The sequence below is a fragment of the Elephas maximus genome, chromosome 4 (assembly GCF_024166365.1).
Source record: "Elephas maximus indicus isolate mEleMax1 chromosome 4, mEleMax1 primary haplotype, whole genome shotgun sequence".
Taxonomy (NCBI): Eukaryota; Metazoa; Chordata; class Mammalia; order Proboscidea; family Elephantidae; genus Elephas; species Elephas maximus.
Genome location: NC_064822.1, coordinates 124,398,726 through 124,423,727, shown reverse-complemented (window position 1 = coordinate 124,423,727; position 25,002 = coordinate 124,398,726). Strand labels below are relative to the sequence as shown.

Here is a 25,002-nt window from a genome sequence, read left to right as displayed (position 1 = left end):
CAAAAACACTAGTAAAGTTATGTGCGGCAGGCACACATTCTCTACAACTACAGTAAACATAAATTGGAGCAAAGCAGAATTGCTGGCACTCCTGAAGTAGAAGCAAATCTATCTGTCCCAGAGGCCTCTGACCACGATGGCTGTGAGCAGCACTCAGGATTTTACCTCAACAGACTTGCAGCCTACGTCCTAGAGGAGTCTTGCTCCAGTACAAATGACTCATTTACTCTCCTGAGCCCAGTTAGCAGATCAAAATTTATGGTTGCTGCTGGCACTCTGGCTAATGTACATTCCTAGCTAGGCCTGAGTGTGGCAATTCAAGATCTTTCACAATCCGTGCTTGGATGAAAAGATGGACATTTTCTTCCCCTCAGAAAAGTTGTCAGTGAGGAAAAGCAGCATTTCATCTGGATTTCTTTCAATTAGGATCTCATGCAATTAGGTCGAAGTGGTATTCATTCAATCTTGGTCACACGCTCAGAGCTCTCCAGGCTCATTTATGTTCTTTTCCAAATACCACAAGGCTCTCATGTCAGTGTCCCAACTTCACTTCATGGTGGTTTGACAGCTCCATGTAGATGCATGTGAAAAATTTATCACAAGGCACAAGTTACTTTAGAAAACGGCAAAAAGTCCAGATGGCCTCTCCTCTGAAAATGCCAGTTTCTCTGAGGCACAATTTGCAAGAGTATTTGTTTGCCAGAAAACAATAAATCACAAGATGCAAATTTATCCTTAAGCATGAAGACGGAAGGAAATTCCTTGGTGGCCACATTTAGAAAAGGTTTATTTAACAGCAAAACCAAAGAAGCAAAAACCAAACTCGTTGCCAGAGTCAGTTCCAACTCACAGTGATCCTACAGGACAGAGTAGAACTGCCCCATAGGGTTTCCAAGGAGCAGCTGGTGGATTTGAACTGCTGACCTTCTGGTTGGAAGCTGACTTCTTAACCACTGTGCCACCAGGGCTCCATTAACAGCAGGCACTTCAAATATTTCTGCACAATCGACTCGATGGCACTGGGTTTGGTTTTTTTGGTTTTATAGCCAGTTAGTGTTCAAGGAGAATTTACCAGTCACAGGGTATTTTTAGGGTCACTCTAACAAAATCAAGGTTGTTAATCAATTATGTGTGTGTATGAATGAAAGGGAAAGAGAAAAATAAAGGGAGGCGCTAACACCTTTGAGTGAATCTTAGCCTAGCCTTGAGATGAGAGTTAGCAATGGCTCTCCTAGGTAAGAACTGAAATGCTTACAAACGTCTCTAATTACACTCTTAACAGACTGACTTCTGAGAATTGATTCATTGCTTTCTTTGCTACTTAAACAGCAAAGTTGTAAGAAATAGTGTTTCTTGTTCTGATATATTATCATATTGAGGTTAGTAAAGAAACCGAGTCTTAGCCTAGAAAGTTTTACCTATTCAGTTTAGCCTAAGTCTATTAAAGTTTTATTTTTCTTTAAGGATAAAAGGAATCCTGAAGAAAACTTATAAGACATCAAATTGAAATGTCAATAAAGCTGAAGAATTTTTAGCAGCAAAAACACGTTAAAGTGCCAGTAAAATAGTTCCAAATCTTCCCCCCGCCCCGCCACGAAACAATCGGAAATGAGCAGATTTTTGTACTAAGAAGGCTTACTGCAGTACTTTCTATCATTGCAAAATTACTGGTGACAACATAAACTTCTAAAAATAGGGGATTTGTTAAAGAAAATAAAAATCATTGTATGGCTGCTAAAAACTATATTTTGAAAAATATTTATTGATATGGAAAAATGTTAGTGATATCATTAAATTAAAAAAGTGGTTTATAAATAGTATTGTATAATTTCTACAACAGCTATATTGGAATATATAATTCATATGCCATATAATCCACCCATTTATACAATTCAGTGGCTTTTAGTGTATTCACAGAGTTGTACAACCATCACCTCAGTCAATTTTAGAATATTTTTATCACCCCAAAAAGAACCCTGTACCTGTTAGCAGTCACACAGGAAGATATAATTTGTTTTAAAAAGTATATAGGTGTAGTATATCCATACAACAGAATATTATTCAGTAACAAACAGAAATGAAGTACTGATACATTTTACAACATGCATGACCTTTGGAAACATTATGCTAAGTGAAATAAGCCAGTCACAAAACAGTACATATTGTTTGACTCCACTTACGTGACATGTTCACAACAGGCAAATCTAGAGACAGAAGATAGATTAGTGGTTGCCTAGGGCTGGGGTGCGGAAATGAGGAGTGACTGCTAATCGGTATGGGATTTCTTTCTGGAGTGATAAAAATGTTCTAAAATTGATTGTGGTGATGGTTGCACAATCCTGTGGAATATACTAAATGCCACTGAATTGTACATTTTTAAGTGGTGAATTTTATGGTTTGTGTATTATATCATAATAAAACTATTTAAAAAAACTAGATAGGTGTTTATAAAATCTAGAACCCAAAAAATCAAACCCACTGCCATCAAGTCAATTCTGACTCGTAGCGACTCCATCGGGTTTCTGGGGCTGTAAATCTCTACGGTAGCACAGAAGCAGACTGCCACATATTTCTCCTGTGGAGCAGCTGGTGGTTTGAAGCCGCGGCCCTTGAGGTTAGCAGTCCATGGTTTTTTTACCCACCTCGTCACCAAGGCGCCTTAAAAATCTGTTAAGATATGCTCAGAATGTTAACACCCCTGGGGTGAGGTATGAGGATTTTTGTTTATTTTCTAATTTTTAAAAATAATGATTATATGTTATTTGCATATGAATGGTACTTTCAAAAAGTGACTGGGTGTTTGATGATTTTAAGGAATTATTGTTAATTTTTTTTTTATATATGATAATGGTATTGTTATGTTACATATTAACAAAACAAAACCTAAGAAATTCTCATCTCCCAGAGATACATACACACAGGAGAAATTATATGACATCAAAGGGATGAAGATGGGAATACAGGTGGGATGTTTGGCCCAGAAATGAAAATTGTGATTACTAGGTGATTACTAGTTATCTGGGGGACTGGATATATCATTCTTTCTCTCTTTGTAGATGTTTGAAATTTTGTATAATAAGAAAGTTAAAAAGAAGGCAGGTTACAAACAATACGGATAGTATAGTTCTACTTTTTAAATTTTCTCATAGTGTGTACACACGTGAATTTAAAGAAAGACCAGAAGGAAGGGCACTTAAGTATGTAAACATAACTGGTTGCCTTTGGGTAGTGGCATTATGGATGACTGCATTCTGTTCTACGTGCTTTTCTGTATTTTTTCAAGTATTCTACAATGACTATGTGTTGATTTTATAATAAAACTCCTGCCCCTTTTAATAAAAAGTTTCCTTATGCCCAAGTAGTCTCCTAAATAATAGTGCATAATACACAATAAAACACGAAAGTTTCATCTGGGCTTATAACCCTGAGGCAGTCAGGAAAGATGACGAATTGCTTAAATGGCTCTTCCAGAGCAAGTCACTTGGACCTATGCCCTGGGGAATCTCAGAGCCAGGATACATAGAAGTTCTAGGAGCTGCCCAGACTTTGTGGGTATGACCTGGGGCATTCACAAAACCATTCACAAAGTGGATGGTTTGAAACAAAAACAAAACCCCTTGAGTGAGGAACTGAGAAACTACCAAATTGTCAATTCAAGTTAAGAATGCATTTAATTTCATTATGTCTCTACCCACATAAGTAATTTTTAAAATAAAATTTGCAGTGAATTGGGAAATGAATAGTACAATCTTTTTTTTTTTTTTTTTTTAAAAAAAGAGAATGCTAAGACAAACTCTCTTTTACTATGCGTATTTCCAAGCTTCCAAAAGATGTGGTCATTTAGGGGCATCAAAATGGCAGAAAAATAATACACCATAAAAAAAAAAAATCTTTCCCCAAGCAATCCAAAATAGGTAAGCAAAAAGTAGCATGCTGCAGGGACTGTTATGGATTGAACTGTGTCTCCCAAAAATCTGTGTCAATTTGGCTAGGCCATGGTTCCCAGTATGTGTGAATATCCACCGTTTTGGCATCTGATGTGATTTTCCTACGTGTTGTAAATCCTGCCTCTATGATGTTAATGAGGCAGGATTAGAGGCAGTTATGTTAATGAGTCAGGACTCAATCTACAAGATTAGGTTGTGTTTTGAGTCAATCTCTTTGGAGATATAAAAGAGAAAAGTGATCAGAGAGACAGGGGGACCTTATACCACCTAGCAAGCAGCACCGGAACTGGGGTTCCTGCTGAGAAGCTCCTAGACCAGGGGAAGATTGATGACAAGGACCTTCCCCCAGAACCAAGAGAGAGAGAAAGCTTTCCCCCTGAATTCGGACTTCCAGCCTCCTAAACTGTGAGAGAAAAACTTCCTCTTTGTTAAAGCCATCCACTTGTATTTCTGTTACAGCAGCACTAGATGACTAAGACACAAACTTAAGTAAACTCTTAGAAAAGACGAAAAGGGAAGATTTTCAATATAAAATAACTGTCACACGAAATTGCCTTAATAGGAAAATCAAGCACAATTACAGCAATGCTAGTAATGATATGGTGAAAATAATCAATCACCTTGGCCATCTTTCTCTCCCCCGTTGCTCTTATTTGTCACTGAGTCAATTCTGACTCATGGTGACCTCCTGTGTGCAGAGTTGGATTACTGCATAGGGTTTTCAAGGTTATGACCTTTAGAAGGCAGATTGCCAGGTCTGTCTTTTGAGGTACCTCTGGGTGTGGTTTGAACCGCCAACCTCTTAACCATCTGTGCCACCCATTTACTAACGTGGATCACTTTTATTTGTAAGCTTCTTATTTTGTGCTTATATTTAAACATCTTTTAAGCCTCTTGAAGTCTAGAGTCAACATGAATATCCAGAGAGCCTTGCACAGTTAATCAACTTGAATCGAATTATCAGAAGATTGTAATAGCAAGGAGAGGATATAATGATGAATGGCATAGTATATCATTCTTAAGAATTTATTGAAAATCCAGCAAAGATACAGATATATCACCAGCACGCTGGTAAGAGAAAATGCCTGCCTAGAGATAAATCTGTTCATAGCCTGGAGTCTCATCTTTTTAAAGAGGTTAGGTGATAGAGGAAGAGGGGTTCTTATACACAGTGCCTATGTATGTTCTGGAAAGACCTCCCATTCTGCAAAACTGCACTAAAAATTACAGGACTTATGAGAAAGATAGGGCTAGAGCACACTGCTCAACACCTATGAAAATTCGTAACCACAGCACTAACAAAAACATTAACAATCTTATTAAAATTATTGGCACAGTTAACTTTCCAGTGGTATGTGCACTTAGCATCACAGCCAGTCATTCCTTTGCTGGTTAAACCTCAGGGCCCCTGCTTCTTCCTGCAAGATATAGGTCCAGGAGGGCATTTGTTTCTAACACAGGCCATTTTTGTCAAAGTTGAAAACTGATCCACGGTGAGGCCAAGATTATTAATCTATTGATTTCATAGAGGGAGAAATGTCTTTGCAGCTTCTTTATTTATGCTTGAAGCATCCCAGACACTGCTTGGATGAAAGAAAATTCTTCTATAGATTTTCAGCTGTTTTCCAATGGTCTTTTATATTTTGTTAAGGCTGACTCTTTAAATGTGACAAGGTTTGACTTTGTTTCAAAACACTTATAGCACCGGGGAAAATCTGCTGGAATCAATATGACTTCTGGGTTAGACCAACATCATTTTGAAATGCATGTGAGGTAATTATGTCAAAGAAACACGTTTAGCAGAACAGACAGATTGGTAAGTGGCTAACCTGGGTATTGTTATATGTGAGCCTGAGTTTACAGTAGGAATAGTTGTAGTAGTAGTGACAATAAAAAAAAAAAAAAACCAAACCCATTGCCGTTGAGTAGAACTGCCCCACAGGGTTTCCGAGGAGTAGTGACAATTGCTAGCAACATTTCAGGCTTACTTTTTTTTTTATGTGCAAGGCGTTATACTGAAACACTATATTGTTTTTTTATGTGCAAGGCGTTATACTGAAACACTATATATGAATTATATCATTGATTTTTCACACAGACTCTGCTTAGCAGATAAAGAAGTTGATACTTAATAAGATTAAGTAACATGTCCAAGGTTACAAAGCTAGTAAGTGGTGAAGGTAGGATTTGAACCTAGATATTTTGAACTGTATGGCCTCAGTTTATAATAACCACAAAGAATACCTTTCATCATGAAAGTAAGAAATAATTTTATAATGGTAAATGACAATGTAGCCCAATGTTTTTCCAATTGGTACATGTCAACATGACAGCTGATATATGTACCTAGAAAACCACTAAGCATTGTAGAATACTGATTATTTTTCCAGACTTAAGCTCTGTGGCTAGGATGTGAGGGAAATCTTTGTACATGGCCAGAGAAGAATTCCAGAACTGTGATACCTCCTTTCAGTTCTTTCCAGCTGGGTCAGAGGCTGGCTGTGATGACTCAGGCTATGAGAGGGCCTTGGAATGGACACACAAGCATACTTCTGAATTTCACACAGGACATCTGACTTTATGAGGGTTGGGGGAAAGATAATGCTCAACCAGAGCTAGGACTTCAGGCACAGATGCCAACAAAATAACTTTTGGTGGACTTCCCTTCAAGGATGATGCAGGACTGGGCAGTGTTTCATTCTGTTGTATACGGGGTCACTATGAATCAGAACTGACTCAATGGCACCTAACAAGAACAACTACTCCTCAATTTACTTCATTTAAATTCTGTTTAACAAAGGTCCATTGAGCCCTTACTATGTGTCTGGAATTAACTACATCAGGTATTGGGGTTCCAAAAACGAATACTCCATCAGGAGCTCATGGGCCCATGGAGCTAACTATAGGCATTTCATCAAGCACACTTTGTGCCAGGTACTCCTCTGGGCACTTATATGTATTAACTCATTTAAGTCTCGTAATAACCCCAGGATGTAAGGAATACATTTTCCCCATTTTAGATGGGAAAACTGAAATGCAGCGAGGAAAACAAACTCGCCTAAGATCACAAAGCAAGTGGTAGAGCTAGGATTTGAACCCAGGCAGTTGGAGTCTAGGGCCTGCACTCTTACCTTCCTCCCTTCTGCTTGTTTAGCAGAAGAAGACAGATTAAAAACATGATAATGTGCGGTGACAAGAGAAGTTATAGACATGGATAAGGTGGAATACTGGTAGAGGAGAAGGTGATTAATTCTGCCGGATGGCAGAGGGATCAGCATGGGCAAAGGCATGGGCTGTGAGACAGCCACCATGCTTGCAGTTTTGCTGTTGCTGAAACAGAAAGTAAACCAGGTAGGGGCAGCAGGAAATGAGTGCACAGCAGTAGAAGAGGTTGGACTGAGGGAGAACCTCTGTGGTCATACCAAGGACTTTGTATTTTAGGTGGGAAACATTGAAACAGGCTCTAACCAGGGGAGAGTGACATAACCCAACGCGCATTTTAGAATCTAGATGCAGTGTGGAAGATGGAATGATGCGGGTGTGGGAGGGTGGGCAAAACCTACAACTAGGGACTGCATTTAAGAGACTGTAACAATAGGGGCCTTGGTGGTTCAATGGTAGAATTCTTGCCTTCCACGCAGTAGACCGGGGTTCAATACCTGGCCAGTGTACCTCATGCGCAGCCACCATCTGTCAGTGGAGGCTTGTGTGTTGCTATAGCAAACAGGTCTGAACAATGCTTCCAGACTAAGGCAGACTAGGAAGAAAGGCCTGGTGACCTACTTTCAAAAATCAACCAATGAAAAAACTCTATGGATTGCAATGGTCTGATCCTCAACCTATCATGGGGATGGTGCAGGACTGGGCAGTGTTTCATTCTGCATGAGGTCACCATGAGTCAGGGGCTGACAATGGCAGCTAACAACAACAAAAACAACAAAAGTCCCAGCAAGAAACCCAAGGACACAGTGATGGGGAAAGAAGAGTGGAGTAGAGAATTTTTCTGAGGTCAAGTTAATAGAACTTGGTGAGATTCAGGAGTGGGGGAAGGAATGGGAGTAGACTTAGGAAGGAGGAGGTTTCTCCATTAATAGTAAAGCTCAATTCTTATGAAAAGTTCTCACTATGTGGTTTCAATCAGCTACAGACCCTTGCCTTGGAACCTAGACTTCTAAAGGGGCAGTGGTTTTTAGATGGGTGGTACCCAATTGTGGTAAATATCTAAGTCCTGGTATCATTATTTTTACCTTTCCTCATGGATCATGTTGAAAGCCCCCACTGAAGAAAACAGCAATGCTTTATAATATATTGTAATATATCATACACAGTCCCAGAGCAACTCTGCCTGTTAGCTTAGCATGCCGACCACCTGGTGTTCCTGCACCGTAATAACAACCATTCATCTCGTTTAACCTTATTTGTTTAAGTGACAAAGATGGATAAATTACCCGACTCCTAAAGTTGGTTGAGAAAACCAAGAACCAAAAAGCAAAAAAAAAAAGAAAAAGTCACATACTCATGCTTACAACTTCCCGTCTCTTAGCCGGTTGAAACTTGCCTTTCTGCTTTATTCCAGCCACCAAATGGGAAGCTCTTGGTCTCTACTCAGCCTGGGGATGTTCAGGAGCAAATCCCACTCAGCTAAGGGTGAGGCCACAGCTGCAAGAATGACTCACGCTGGATCCAGAAATGAAACAAACCATCTCAGAAATGTGGTGGTACTGGGAGGAGGTGCGTGTGGAGGGGCCGAGGCCTTTTCTAAGAAGTTGGTTAGTGAAACAATTCTGGTGGGAAACACTAAAAAGAAAAGAAAAGAAAAGAAAAGAAAAGAAAAGAAAAGAAAAGAAAAGAAAAGAAAAGAAAAGAAAAGAAAAAAAGTCCACTTACTGATACAAGAAATCAGATCATTAAATCTTTCCTTAGGAAAGAGGGGGTTTTCCAGCCCACGGAAATAGAGCTTCAGAACGCCAGCAACTGAGTTAATATCGTGGTTACTCTGGTCATCAGCCAAAGGGTTTTCACCTAAAAAAAGAAAAAAAAAATTAGCCGTATGCACAGAGCTTCTCTTCTTTCTCTGAATAAAAATACGTTTCTATGCACACGCACATTTCTTTATTTACATGTATCTTTTGGTTACCCTTTATGAAAGATTATATGGTACTGAAATTAAAATAATTGGTTTAGATATCCCACCCCATGATTAACCTAAAAATAGTTGGTTAAAATAAAACTTCTTTTAAACTGTGATACCAAATAATCCCTTACAAGTTACCCAAATCTTAAAATAAAATACTGTGGGATTTAAAATTTTACCCAGCTTTTTTTTTTAAAAGCTAAAATCTGTAATCTTAGTTTGACAGGCACTCAAATACTACACTCTCAGTGTTTCTTATCCTGGTGAGTAAAAGACACAATACAGGTCGCTCTGCCTATGCCATTTGGGTCATCAAAATTTATCAGAAATTATTAAAGTCTTCACCTAAATCTGAACACATGCAATTAAAATAAATAAACAGGTGTTTCCCAAAGTGGCACGGTTGATGCTTATACCACATTTGAAAGCTTGTCTTGAGCAGCAGAAGATTTTGAAATCAGATAGAGGAATTTGAAAATGTACTCTTAATGGTACCAAGGAATCTGTATTAAATATTTAAAAATATTATTGCAAACATAAAATTACTTTTTTTTAAATGGTAAACAGTAAAATATTAGGTGACAAAGTTGGCTAGCCACATCCCTGAATATTAAACTGAGATAAAATCTTTAAGAAGTTTAATATAATAAACCAAAAACAAACAAACAAAAAACAAAAACCAAACGCACTGCCACCGAGGCGATTCCGACTCATAGCAACCCTATAGGACACAGTAGAACTGCCCCACAGAGTTTCCAAGGAGCGCCTGGCGGATTTCAACTGCCGACCTGTTGGTTAGCAGCCATAGCACTTAACCACTAAAACCAAAAAGAACCAAACCTGCTGCCGTCGAGTCGATTCCGACTCATAGGACCCTACAGGACAGAGTAGAACTGCCCAATAGAGTTTCGAAGGAGCGCCTGGCAGATTTGAACTGGCAACCTCTTGGTTAGCAGCCGTAGGACTTAACCACTACGCCACCACGGTTTCCACTTAACCACTACACCACCTTAAATCAAACGCCCTTTTTTATTCACAGGTCTGCTCTTCCCCCCTCAAGTTCACAATTGTACATGTTAATTTTAACCTAATTGTTGCTTCTTGAGGTAGTGGTTTACGTTCAGGGACTCGCGGTCCCCTCTTTGCTGCTCGCAGGGGAATCCCTGAACATGAATTAGCTAAAATATTCTTTCACCCACTGTGAGAAAACCTTACCCAAACAGGTCACAAACAAATAACAAATACCAGGGGAATTTCCAAAGGAAATAATGGAGCATTCTGTCTGTGGTGGCTGGCACAGGAACCTGATGCTTTACCACATTTCAACTCAACCTGAATAAGGTCAGTCTAAGTGACTCGGCACACTTAGCTGCAGACAGTTAGGGGATATCTGCACATCACAGCGGTCAGAGAATTTGGAACAAGAGAAAACAACCTGGCCCTAAGTTTAACTCTTTAACCTATGCTCCAACTTTGAAGGGCTCTATGCCAAGTCTGGACCAGGGGAAATGGGATGGAGAGAGAGGGTGTCTCTGTCTTCCCATGAATGTTTCCCACCTGCCTTCTCTGGTTGGCCTTCAAGCAGAGGAAAGAAGGTACAGATGTATCCAGAAGTAGATACAATACAAATCATTGTAACCGCAGAACATTAATAACTAACAGCCACCATGAAATAGTTAGACATTTTCACAGATTATATCTAATCCTCATAACAATCCTGCAACACTGCAGATGAGAAAGCCAAGGCCAAAGTAAGAGTTGTATAACTTGACTCAAATCACACAATTAGTATATAGAAGAGTCTAATTTGATTCTAGGTCTGTCTGACCCAAAAGGCTATGGTTTTGCTAATCATTATGTGTTAATTAGCAATTTAGGAGGACCACAAACAAAAGTGAAGCACCACCTAAGGTCACAGGGAGAAGTTTGGGGATGGTAATGGCAGGAAGGAAAGAGTTCCTAACAAAGACAGTAAGTAGGTGGGAAGCTGGAATGAGCTGCCTCTCACACACCTATTGTCTGGGCCCAGTGCTGTTCTTGCCACTCAGAATCCTTTCAGGTACCACCTTCGACATCAATGCCAGTCCTATACCAGGATGCAAAGTTTATACACTTTTCTACCCTTGAATAGCACAAATGGTTAATGCACTCAGTTGATAACCAAAAGGAGGTTTGAATCCACCCACAGACACTTTGGAAGAAAGGCCTGTCTGCCTACTTTAGAAAAATCGGCCATTTAATAACAAAATGTATTAAGAAAACATTCTGCATCCCACTTTGGTGAGTGGTGTCTGGGGTCTTAAACACTAACAAAAGGCCATCTAAGAAGCATCAATTGGTCTCAACCCACCTGGAGCAAAGGAGAATGAAGAACACCAAAGACACAAGGTAATTATGAGCACAAGAGACAGAAAGGGCCACAAAAACCAGAGACTACATCAGCCTGAGACCAAAAGAACTAGATGGTGCCCAGCTACAACCAATGACTGAGCTGACAGGAAACACGACAGAATCCCTGATGGAGCAGGAGAACAGTGTGATGTAGACCTCAAATTCTCATAAAAAGACCAGACTTAATGCTCTGACTGAGACTAGAGGGACCTCAGAAGTCATGGTCCCCAGATCTTCTGTTAGCCCAAGACTGGAACCATTTCCAAAGCCAACTCTGCAGACAAGGATCGGACTGGACTATAAGACAGAAAATGATACTGGTACAGAGTGATTTTCTTGGCTCAAGTAGACACATGACACTAGGTGGGCAGCTCCTGTCTGGAGGTGAGATGAAAGGGCAGAGGGAGACAGGAGCTGGCTGAATGGACACGGGGAACACAGGGTGGAGAGGAGGAGTGTGCTGTCTCATTAGGGGAAGAGGAACTACCAGCACATAGCAAGGTGCGTATAAGTTTTTGTATGAGAGACTGACTTGATTTATAAACTTTCACTTAAAGCACAATTTAGAAAAAAATGAAAAAGAAAAATCAGCCATTTAAAAAACCCTATGAAGCACACAGCTCTACTATGACATACACGGGGTCGCCATAAGGTGGAGTTGATTCAATGGCAACTGGTTATGGTTCTGGCTTCTTTCTCAGTTATTCTAAATAGATTCTTACTTCAGCGTCCCAAATGAAGTAAATGTAAAAAGAAAGTTCTGAAGATACAGTGTATGAGTACATCACTTCAGTCTAAAGAAAATGATGACTTTTTAACATGATTTGCTTATAGGCATAGACATGCAATTACCTCTCTCGAAGGAATTTTTAATATCATTGACTTCCACCTGGGAACCAGACACTCTGAAAATTCCCTGATGCTGAAGACCTGAAGAAAAGGGAAGCAAAAGAGGTTAAAAAAATCCCATCACATCCTCAAGGTCCCTCTTTCCGTAATAATTAAATGTTAAATCAAAAGACACATCTACTTAAATATTCCCAGTGATTGTTTTTTAAAAGAATCCTGTAGTTTATGGCTTACCATAGAGATTGATGAACCGGATACAGCTTTCCACAATGAGGGGGATAACCTGTCCTGAGTCCTGGGTAAAGAGATGGAAACCAGTCAGTCTCAAAGGAGAGATATAAATCATATATAAAAATAAAGCTCACAGTTTAACAGTAAGAGTGATTTTCATCCCTGTAGACGACCGCTTCCAACTCTATTCCCTCTAAAATCTTCCACAAGGCCAAAAAAAAGGTGAAAATTTATATTTTACCAAGGCATGTTTCAGTTCTGGAGCAAACCAAATTAAATATATTTAAGGCAATCTTGTTTCAAGTAACTCTGGTATATTTAGAGAGGTCAAAAGCAAATTCATCTCTTTTATTTATATTTAGGCTCATACGCTAAAGTGAATAAATGAATCACTCACTTTTTAAAAGATTCTTCATACAAGTAATCAATCTTTGATGGACCTAAAAAGAACTCTCTGTATTATAACCATAACATGTTAGGACTGACTGGTTGTACTAGTTACCTAAGACAAACTCTCAGCCACGCAGGGATCCTTTTTCTGACGTTCCTGGGAGCATGCCTTGTACCGGACAGTTATCAAAAGGCTCCCATGTTTACAGATCCATGATACCAGAATTACTTAGGAGGTACTTATAACATGCCATGTATTTATTTAGTCTTGCATCAGAACTTACTCATCCTTACGGGTTTTTCATTGTTTTTTTTTTTCTTTTATGTTTTAAGAATTAAGCACAAAATTGCACAAATGCATATCTCATTTGATCCTGTTTTCTCAGGAAGGGACAATTTTTTGGCCTTGTTTCCCCACATCTTGTCATACAGTCCCCGCACGCTCCTGAACAAATGTGAATTCTAAAAATGCTTTAAAATGTGTGTAAGATGACAAATGAGATGAAGGAGCTGCTGAGGTCACAAGTTAAATACGCATCAGTGTCATGCACTCCATGTAGTTAAAAAAGGTTACTGACTGTGAAGTTATTTTTCATGTACTTGTAAGTCTCTGCTCTTTCAGGAATTAGTTCTTTAAAAGAAACCTCGGAGTTCAGAAATGATTAGCTGATATTGGGTCCTGATTACAGTAGGAATTTTATTCTGAAACACAATAAGCTGGTTGTCTTAATATATTAGAACAATTCAGTATCCAGAAACCTTTCCAATTAAGCAGCGGGGGAAGGATTGGGAATAATATGGTGGTTCAGCAATTTAAACTCTTCACTCTTCCTAGAAGAGATAATACCTTTCTGAGGAACGGTTTTATTTTAGGGCTTAAGACAATCTAATCAGTGTATAAACAACTAATGGTTCAGTTTACTTTTGGAGTCCATATTAAGTTTATGTAACTAGTTCATTTGTTTTAGGGGTGTAACTTTTATTAATTTCTTAAAGAAGTGCCTTAAGAATATAAACACTTTTTAGTGTGTGCTTGTTGGCTCACGAACAGACGTAATTACAACAAAACTTACTGCACATGTGAGATTGTTCTTTAAGATTCAAGTAATCTTTAGGGGGAGTAACCTTTATATGAACAGTTCATACAACACTGTAATCTAAAAGAGCAACAAATATTTAAATATAAGTGGAAAAAAGGGGAGAATATTAGTTCACACCTCTGCCGAAGCTAGTATTAAAACAAAAAGAAAAACAAAGAATAAAAGGGTCTTAAAAGGAAAATGTTTGCACTAAGAAAGTTCTAAACAAAAATGTCTTATGTTTTCATGTTATCGAAAAAATATTTTTATACTTGCTTTATAGGTAACTGCTTATCTTTCAGCTGTTATCGGTACTGCATTCAGACACAATGAATTTTGTAGTCAAAGTAATGACAGCATGTGTCTATGCATGTGCACATGCGTGTGCATGTGTGTGTTTTACTTTAATTTCATGGACGCCAGATGCTTTGATAGAAAATATTTTGCAAGGCATGAAACAATGGGCTGCATTCTATCTACCATTCAAACAAATCTCTTTGTGTCTCAGTTTCCCCAGGGGAAAGAGGAAAAATGGTTTTATTCTTGCTGCCTCATAGAGACACAATAAAAAAACAAAAAACATAGAGACACAATAGAGACCTCAAATAGTCAAGCACTTTTCAGAAGTGTGGAGACCTCTGCATCCTGTCTATCATGTTATTACTAATTATTCGTTCATGTGGCATCTTGGGATGGTGAAAACTCACATAAGTGAATTTTCCAGGATAACTGGTTTATTCCTTCTTTAGTACCTAAATTTGGTTTCCTTTAACTGTTCTTAAAGAAAAATCTTCCAAAAAAGAAAAAAAGTGCTTTCCTATCCTCCTAAGTGGTCATTCTCGTACTGTATTATCAAATATAATGGAATCATCTATTTGCTTCTTTGAGCTTCTCTATATTCTCTTTCTCTGCCAGGCTATCAGCTGCACATCTTGCTGCTTATGTTTTATCGTTCCCCTTTATCTAATTTGCCCTTGCTTCTAAGCTATGGCTGGGAAACAAGATAATCAAATTTGACAATAATTTTATATTAAATTACAGCCAATAAGGCTCTTAGGGCTTTAAGGCTTAAGGCAGTGGATTTGTGATTTTGAGTTAGGTTGTTCAGTGGCTTTTTCACTTAATTCCAGGATTAAGACTCATTTCTAAGGCTGCCAGAGTTTTTACCTTTCTACGCATATATGTATCTATCTGTGCGCACACGCGAAGGCATGCGTACACACACAGAGAGATTTTTTAACCATGAGTGCACATATTCAATGAACAGACAGGTTTTCAAAGATAGTAAGATAACTAACATATCATTAAGGCAGGTTACTGATGATATGGTTTCTCACATAAATTTAGTCTTCGTAAACATTGCAGCCCATGCCATATAATTTGTTAGCCATGAAAGAGAATGAAAGCCCCTCTTCTTTTTTGTGTAATTTACACCAGTGTCCATGATCCAGTAATAAATGTGCATACAGTATTTAACACTGACTTTCCTTAATAGAAGCCATTCACTCAAATTTGGTACATTTGCAAAATACATCATGTAAAACCTAAGAGTTTGATTTACCTGTTAAAAACTTAAGTCAGTGTTTGATTTCTACAGTTCCTTTCTGAGTAAAGCCTATTTATAAACCTGTTTAATTTCCAATTGCAAACATTTTTCTTTTAAAGACCTTAAAAAAAATCTAATGAAAGCCAAGCATGGTTTTGAATGGAAAATGATACTAAGAGTGAAAGCCACTGTGCCCTCACTTCCCTGTAGCACTATACCTGGTGTCTCGTGTGCGAGTTTCTTCTTCCTCGGCTAGAAGCATTATCAGAAATACAGGATGAAAAAGAAGACAGAGAGTAAAGCACAGATACAAGATACAGACTGCAGGGTCTCACAATTTATCCAATATAATGAATTCCTCAAGTCATGGGAAATCGAAATTTTCGCTATGCTTCAGAGGTAGCCTAGAAAATGCACTTTGAAAAATGTATTTTTTGTGCCATCTCTTTTGCACCACTAAAAACAAAACATTTTTATCAGGTTGTTCTTTGGCTTTTTGTACAAATTATGCTTTTTCTTTCTTCTTCTTTTTTTTTAAATAAAGAAGGGCTTTCTCTTCCCAGGATAATAGCACCCACTTTTATTCCATCTTCTGAAGGTACTCAACCCAAATTTTCTTTCCTTTTTGACTTCAGGAAATATTATATTGATTTTCTGGGAAAGCAAAGAGCCCCAGGACAGACTTGGACATAATGACCTGCCTCTTTTTATGAGAGGCTAGGACCATTATAGTAAGAAGCATGGAGATCAGCCACCCAGATGGCTGGTGCCAGTACCTTGACGAATGTTTCCAAATCCCCATTAAACAACTTAGCATTATACTGTGAGCGGGGCCTGGACTTCCTGTGTTTCTGGGGCTTAGGGGGAACATTTGGAGGCCTAAGGGAAGGGAATATAATTACTGAGCATGACAGAAACCAAACATTACATGAAACACCCATAAATAGGTCACATCGAAATTACAAAACTAGGGCATTCTTGGATTCCTTCCCCACCCCCACCTTTCATTGGAAACAGTCCCTCCCCTTTCCCATGTATTTACCTTTATTTATCAAAAAACACAGTAACCATTCATTCAGACTACTGTTTTCCTCTATGTCATAGCTGGCATTTGTCTGCTGGTTTGTTTAAAAATCATAAGCATTACCAAATGGAATTGTGAGCTATTTAGTCAAAGGCTACAAAGCAAGGCCCATGTTACTTGGTCTACAAGTCATACAGTAAGACTCCACAGCTCTTAAAAAAAAGGGCTCTGAAAGAGCCCAATATAAGAATTTAAATATAATACTTTTAGTTCCAACATAATTCTTCAGTGCAAATAGTATTGCATCTGTTCAATACCCCTCAGGTATTAATGAGATTTTATCTTATGCAAAAGGAACTATTAATGGGCCGTAAGTGAAAATATAGTTTCGATGTTCTTTCTGAGGAGGGCACAGGCTCACAGGAGTTATTATTTTCTTAAAATAAACTGTCCCACTGCCTAAATATTTGTAGAACATTAAGATGCACATATTTATTCCATTCTGGATCCTCTCCAGCTCCAGTCTGTCTGTGTGCTTTGGTGGACCAAGCCAGTCCTTCTAATGTAAGTACATCCAGCGCACCATGTACCATACTTAGAAACCTTGCATCATCTTGCACTGTAATTGGAGAGAGGGGACCTCTTCTGCCTGCCTCCATTAGAAGAATGGAGGGCCAGGATTACCTGATTGAACTTTTACTGCTGTGCTGAGCGGACTACATTCTCTGGACTCTCCAGTTTAAACGGCCTTTTAATTGCAAGGCTTACATGAGGATATGCATCACATTTGGAAATTAGGTAAAGGCCTTCATTAAGCTGCAAACTCTCTAGGAAGATTTACCTTTTTGGTTCATTAAAGTTCAGAAAGGCCAGTTGAGAAGCAAAATCCCAAGAATTTATGTGGAAACCTAACTAGTTTCAGAAGATATTACCACCAAAACCAAGAGAGAAAGCGGAAGAAACCTGCTGCTACAACCTTCCATAGTCAAATTCTAAGACTCTTCCAGTAGGTGGGTGCATATAACTAACAGGGTGTACAGCGAGCAGCAACTAAAGCCCCATAGGGCTTGAGAGGTTAAAAGGAGCCTTGGGAAGTGTCTAGAAGCACTTCTACCAGATAGAATGTCATGTCCCGGCACAGCAATAACATTATTTAAAAAAAAAAAAAAACAAAGAAGAACAACAACAAAAAACCAAACATCTTAGAAACTTGCAAGCGGCCATCTAAAATACATCTATTGGTCTCTACCAGGCCGGAACAAAAGAAACAGAAGGAAATCAAAAACTCAGAGAGGGAAGTCTACAGGAGTAATAGTTTACATGAACCATGGCCTCATCTACCCTGAGACCAGAAGAACTAGATGGTACCTGGATACTACTACTGACCGTTCTGATCAGGGCCAAAATAGATGGGTCCTGATAGAACAGGAGAAAAATGTGGATCAGAACTCATATTCTTAAAAATTCCAGACTTACTGGACTAGTTGAGACTAGAAGACTCCCTGAGATTATTGCCCTGAGATATTCTTTAAACCTCAAACTGAAATTATCCCCTGAGGTCACCTTTTAGCCATATAACAGATTGGCTCATAAAATTTGGATTATCACCTGTGAGTAATGAGTTTCTTTAAAAAATCATCTATATGAGAACAAATGGTCAAAAATTACTCTAAAGCAAAGATGAGAAGGTAAGGGAGCGAGGGAACTAGAGTACTGGAAATGGTACAACCAGAATGGGATGAATGAGAATGATGACACATTGTGAAATATGTAACCAATATCACTGAATAATTTCTGTAGAAATTGTTAAATGGGAACCTAATTTGCTGTGTAAACTTTCACTTGAAACACAATGAAATATTAGAAAAACAAAAACTCCAAAAGCCCATTGCTATAAAGTTGATTCTGACTCATGGTGATGCCATGTGTTACAGGGTAGAACTGCTCTATAGGATTTTCTTGGCTGTAATCCCTACAGAAGCAGATTGCCAGACCTTTCTCCCATGGTGCCACTAGGTAGATCCGAACCACCAACCTTTAGGTTAGCAGCTGATTGCAAATTGTTTGTCCCACACAGGGACCTGGAGCAACATTATAAAAAACTTTTTTTTTTTAATAGAACCCTGAAAATCAAATTGTCCATTTCTGCAACAGACATACCACTGTTCTAAATGCCTCTAACCTCTAAGAAAACGCAACTTCAAATGTACAAAGTCTTGCTATGTCAATTAAAATAATTTCTGGCTGCTGTAAAATAGAGACACAGAAAAACAAAAGCTGCCACAAACTTTTCCCAACCCAAACCAGAATCTGCTTCCAAAAGAAAATTTCTTTCTCAGCAGTAGTTTCAAAATCCTTCCATGAATAGAAAAGGGGGGGGGGAGGGGGGAAGGAGAAGGGCAATATGGTTTTGTAGAAGTTAAAAGTTAAATTTTTTAAGTGAGCCAAAAAGGAATAGAGAGCTAAAACCCTAAGGGTATTTAGCATAGCTCTAATTTTTATATAACATAACAGAATGCATAAGCAGGAAACAACTAACTATACTTCCTACTTGCTAACTCAATAGACAGGCACGTAATATTGCTTGTTCATTTAATTATCAAATCAAAAGTCTTGTCAGACTATTTCTAGAAACTTAAAGTGCTTTGGCTAAATGAACCAAGACCCAGTCACCTTAGGTCCTCATTACTGAATCTGCTTATTAAATAGCTTTACAATTCCAGTGGGAAACTCTGAGCTGTGCCAGAACAAATCTGGTTTCATGAGAACCCCAAATATTTCATGATGCTACGCACTGTCAACTCAAAACTAACTTCCATGTACATTAACAAAATATGTTCATTCTTGCAGCACTTAAATGACGGCTTCTTGTCAAAGAAAAAAGAGTTACTATAAAATATTTTCCTACCTTGTAGTCATATATTCAGCTCTATGACCTGTAGATACAAAATTAAAATAAATAAGCTGATGGAGTCAGTGGAATGCATTTAATAAACTTTTACTTTCTCTGTCCCTTATCTTAAGATGCTAAGTTAATAATAACTTACACATTTTATGGTAGAAAGCATAAGTTAGCATATAAAGGTAAACAAATAATTCAAAGCAAATATTTTATAAAATCTATGGATAAAATTTAACAAATTCTACAGATGGGAGAAATATATATCGCTTGGCAATTTGAGGCAGGGAGTTTTTTGTTCTGGTTTGTTTTAAATAAGAAATAGTTGCTTGATCTTAGTTGTTAGTTCAAAGATGAAATACAAATAAAACACATCCAAAATCCTACTGTTAGTTACTAATACTTGGGGGTAAAAGTAGGGGGTCAAATAGGGTTTAGAGAACTCCATTTCCTTTAGATTAAATTGGTGTTCTTTCTGTAATACGAAATTGAGGGGCTGGGAGAGAAACTGCATTCTATAATTAGAAATGACATTTTCCTGATATTAAAGTACAAGGACATTAAATTATGCTACATTCCACCAACTGTAAGGTAAAAGCCTTTCATAGGCTTCTCTGTCATTTACAAGTGCTTCTTATACATTCGCGCTTCTTGACTGGGTTTAAATAATAGGTCCGTATTTTTGTAGTGCTCCCACAATCTGAGTTAATTTCAAAGGTGAATGTCTGTGGTTGCTGCCTGCCCTTTCTTACATTTAGGGTGGAGCTGTGGAAAGGCATGTGGGAGAGGTGAACCATTCAGTTGGTCTGTTTGACTGCAGAACGATGATACAGTTCTGAAATGGCTTGAAAATATAGCTGGCAGAGGAGGGTTATGTTGCAGCACAAACAGGGCAGGCCAGTCCATCATACTATAATGCAGTGATTCAGACTTGTAGGGTAAGGCTATTACAATAGTGGAGGAAGCTGGCTTGTTGTGGATGCTGAATGAACACTTCCAGGCTACAACACAGCTTTTTATTATATCATCTGCTCTTGATTAACAAATAAAGTATTTGGTTAATATCTACTTACTAAACGGGGGCAACAGTTGATTTCAGAGAATACCTTGCTCATTACAGATCCAGGCCACTGTTAGTATTTGTAGAATACTTGGCCGTGGGTTTTGGGGAAAGAAGATTCAATTTTTTCCATTTCTATCCGGTTCTACCTATCATCCAACTATAAGTCCATTCCTTTTGCTGGCCTTCTGCTACTCTAGAGAAGATAGAAGGCAAGGTGAACACAGAACTTCAAAATAATTTATAGGTATTCAGAAGTGGGAGAAATCTAAAGTTACCAGAAAGGGGAAATGGTAGACAGTGAGCCAAGTGTGGCGGCAATGCCTTATGGGATATCTAATGGAAGTGTCAATAGAAAGCTGGCTGTACAGGGCTAAAGCTCAAAAAAGAAGACATGGCTGGAGATAAAGATTTGGGAAGTCACTATCTTTTAGGCTGTGTTGAACTCAGAGGAATTCGCTGAGATCACCCGGTTGAGTCAGTAGAATGAACAAAAGGTCAAGGGCAGAGAAATAATCTGGACTGTATTCTGTTATGTGGTGTACTTTATTAGAATATAAAAGTATGATGCAATATTTATTAGTAACAGCAACAAAAACAGCAGCGAAGTTTAACATTTGTTAGACACTGTTTCAAGCATCTTATATATTAATTCACTTACTTTTCACAACAACCTCATTAGGTAGGTATTATTGTAATCCCCACTTTGCGGAAGAGGAGACCGAGCATACAGAAGGTAAGTGACTTGTGCAAGGTCACACTGCTAGTACATGGTGAGTCTAGCACTAGGGTCCAGGTTTAATTCCAGACCTGAGCTCCCAAGTTCTATACTATACTACCTTTAAGAATGAAAGTCTTTTTTTCCCCTAGCAAATACTTTAGTAGATCTGAGAAAACAGGATCATGGCTTATAATTCCATCTCCACATATGACTAATGCCAAATACAAAAATACTAAGGATGATTTTAATAAATCTCTCTATAAAATTAAACTGAATAACAAGGATTATTTAATCACTTTCCAATAATTCCAACTGCTACTAATGATAATTTTTTTTTAGAAAAGACTTTGTAATTTTGAAATTCTGCTACTTTATTAAAATATCTTATCCAAATATTCTGTGTTGTTATTGTTTTAGCTGCCATTGAGTCAGTTCCGACTTGTACCAACTCTACGTACAACAAAATGCCCAGTCCTGTGTCATCTTCACAATCGTGGCTATGTTTGAGGTCATTGTTGCAGCCAATGTGTCAATCAATCTTGTTGACAGTCTTTCTCTTTTTCCACTGATCCCTCTACTTTACCAAGCATAACGTCCTTCTCCAGGGACTGGTCCCTCTTGATACCACGTCCAAAGTACGTGAGACAAAGTCTCACCATCCATGCTTCCAAGGAGAATTCCTGCTGTACTTCTTCCAAGACAGATTTATTCATTCTTCTGGCAGTTCATGGTATATTCAATACTCTTTGCCAACACCGGAAACCCTGGTGGCGTAGTGGTTAAGTGCTATGGCTGCTAACCAAAAGTCTGCAGTTCAAATCCTCCAGGTGCTCCTTGGAAACTCTATGGGGCAGCTCTACTCTGTCCTATAGGGTTGCTATGAGTCGGAAGCAACTCGACGTCAGTGGGTTTGGTTTTGCCAACACCATAATTCAAACGTACCAATTCTTTTTTGGGCTTTCTTATTCACTGTCCAACTTTCACATGCATACAAGGCCATTGAAAATACCCTGGCACAGATCAGACACACCTTAGTCCTCAGGGTGACATCTTTGCTTTTTTACGCTCTAAAGAGGTCTTTTGCAGCAGATTTGCCCAATGCAATACATCATTTGATTTCTTTCCTGCTGTTTCCATGGGCATTGATTGTGGATCCAAGTAAAATAAAATCTTTGACAACTTCAGTAGTTTCTCCATTTATCATAATGTTGCTTTTTGGTACACCTGTGAGGATTTTTGTTTTCTTTATGTTGAGATGTAATCTACATTGGAGGCTGTAGTCTTTGATCTTCATCAGTAAATGCTTCAAATTCTCTTTGCTTTCAGCAAGCAAGATTGTGTCAGCTGCAAGATGCAGGTTGTTAATGAGTCTTCCTCCAATCCAGATGCCATGTTTTTCTTCATATTTTCTCAAATTACTTGCTCAGCATACAGACTGAATAACTATGATGATAGGATACAACCTGATGCACACCTTTCCTGATTTTAAACCATGCAGAATCCCCTTGTTCTGTTCAAACAACTGCCTCTTGGTCTATGCACAGGCTCTGTATGAGCACAATTAAGTGTTCTGGAAATAACATTCTTTGCGATGTTATCCATAATGTTATGATCCACACAGATGAAATGACTTTGCAAGTCAAGAAAACACAGGTAAACACCTTTCTGGTATTCTCTGTTTTCAGCCAAGATCCACCTGACACCAGCAATGATTTATCTCTTGTTCCACGTCCTCTTCTGAATCCAGGTGGAATTTCTGGCAGCTCCCTGTTGATGTACTGTTGCGACCATTTTTGAATTATCTTCAGCATAATTTTACTTGCATGTGATATTATGTTATTCAATATTTCCACATGCCATCGGATCACCATTCTTTGGAAGAGGCAGGTATATGGGTCTCTTCTAGCCGGTTCACCAGGTAGCTGTCTTCCAAATTTCTTGGCATAGGTGAGTTAGTGCTTCCAGTGTTGCATCCATTTGTTGGAACATCTCCATTGGTATTCTGTCGATTCCTGAAGCCTTGTTTTCGCCAGTGCCTTCGGTGGAACTTGGACTTCTTCCTTCAATATCACTGGTTCTTGAGCATATGCTACCTCCTGACATGGTTGAGTGCTGACCAATTCTTTTTGGTACAGTGACTCTGTATATTCCTTCCATCTTCATTTGATACATTCTGTGTTCAACTTTTTGTCCATGTACTCCTTCAATATTGCAACCTGAGGCCTGAATTTATTCTTTAACATTTCCAGCTGAAAGAACTGAAGAAAAAAATTCAAGCCTCAAGTTTTCTAGCTCTAGGTCTTTGCCCATTTCATTATAATACTTTGTCTTCTTGAACCATCCTCTGAAATACTCTGTTCAAGTCTTTTACTTCATCATTTCTTCCTTTTGCTTTAGCTAGAGCAAGTTGCAGAGTCTCTTCTGACATCCATTTTGGTTATTTCTTTTCTGTGTTTTTAATGACCTTTTACTTTCTTCATGTATGATGTCCTTGATGTCATCCCACAACTCATCTGGTCTTCGACTGTTAGTGTTCCATGCATCAAATCTTTTTTGAGATGGTCTCTAAATTCAGGTGGAATATACTCAAGGTCATACTTTGCCTCTTTTGGACTTGTTTTAATTTTCTTCCACTTCTACATGTACTTGCATATGAGTAATTGATAATTTGTTCTGCAGTCAGCCCCTGGCCTTGTTTTGGCTGATGATATTGAGGTTCTCCATTGTCTCTTTCCACAGATGTAATCAATTTGATTTCTGTGTATTCCACCTGGTGAGGTCCATGTGTATAGTCACCATTTGTTTTGAAAAAAGGTATTTCCATTGAATAATTTGTTGGTCTTACAAAATTCTATCATCCGATCTTCAGCATTGTTTCTATCACTGAAGCCAAACTGACAGACAAGTGGTAGAAAATACCCCTAGACTTAGAACAAAATCATATTAAAAATGGCTTAAAATTATATTGCCCCATCCATCCATTCATCCATCTGGTTAATAGTAGGAGATAAAAAATTTAAAACCTATAAAAGATACATCTTGAATAATGAACCAAGAACAAGCTTTGCAAGAACTATTATTCACAGCATAGCCACACCACCACATCCATTGTTTTTCAGTTAATAGTCCTGAGTGTGTCTCTACTGATGAATGAGGCTTTATTTTTTAATCAGTATCATCACTAACAGATCAATAACACACAGGCTTAGAAGAATCTGCTTCCCAGAGAAATGTGAAAGCTTCCAGTGGTTTGAGGATTAGTTTTCAATCATTTTCTTTGGCAGGCTATTTAATTATTAAAAACAGACAACTCCTTCCCCTCCCATCTCTAGATGCAATTTGGAGGAAAAAATTGACCCAAGAATTAACTTGATCTTGGTACAAACATCTATTTCAGGTTACTTTTTGTAACTGCACTTGAGAATCATTAAGTAAATTATTTTTCACATATAAATGTACTACATCTCCATATTTTAAAAGGGAAAACCCAAATACACTTTGGTGGCCGCTTGAGACTAAAACGCCAGATGAAGTATTTAAAATGTGCACAGTTCCAACTGGACAAAGATACACTGGATTTGCTGCCCTAATGAATGACTGATGAGGATGCCTGGTGTTACTTTCCAGTCCCTTTCTTCCTTAAGCATGCCATTTACTGCAGTGCTTTTCTACAAAACCTAATTATTCACAAGTCACTTCTCCTTTGAAAGTATATTTGTACTCCTACTCAA

At 38.3% G+C, this 25,002-nt stretch overlaps 1 protein-coding gene across 2 annotated transcripts in view; it reads right to left on the bottom strand.

Annotated features, from left to right (window-relative positions):
* The window catches only part of SRGAP1 (SLIT-ROBO Rho GTPase activating protein 1), a 336,426-nt gene that overhangs the window by 27,157 nt on the left and 284,267 nt on the right, over window positions 1-25,002 (bottom strand). The window contains exons 11-15 of one of the 2 annotated variants that reach the window (XM_049883765.1): window positions 19,500-19,527; window positions 16,344-16,446; window positions 12,556-12,616; window positions 12,325-12,402; window positions 8,835-8,969 (exon numbers count right to left, since the gene is read on the bottom strand). In XM_049883765.1, coding sequence (XP_049739722.1) covers window positions 8,835-8,969; window positions 12,325-12,402; window positions 12,556-12,616; window positions 16,344-16,446; window positions 19,500-19,527 — 405 coding nt within the window. Of the gene's footprint in view, window positions 1-8,834; window positions 8,970-12,324; window positions 12,403-12,555; window positions 12,617-15,785; window positions 15,820-16,343; window positions 16,447-19,499; window positions 19,528-25,002 lie in introns of both variants that reach the window. The other variant, XM_049883766.1, reaches the window with a different exon arrangement.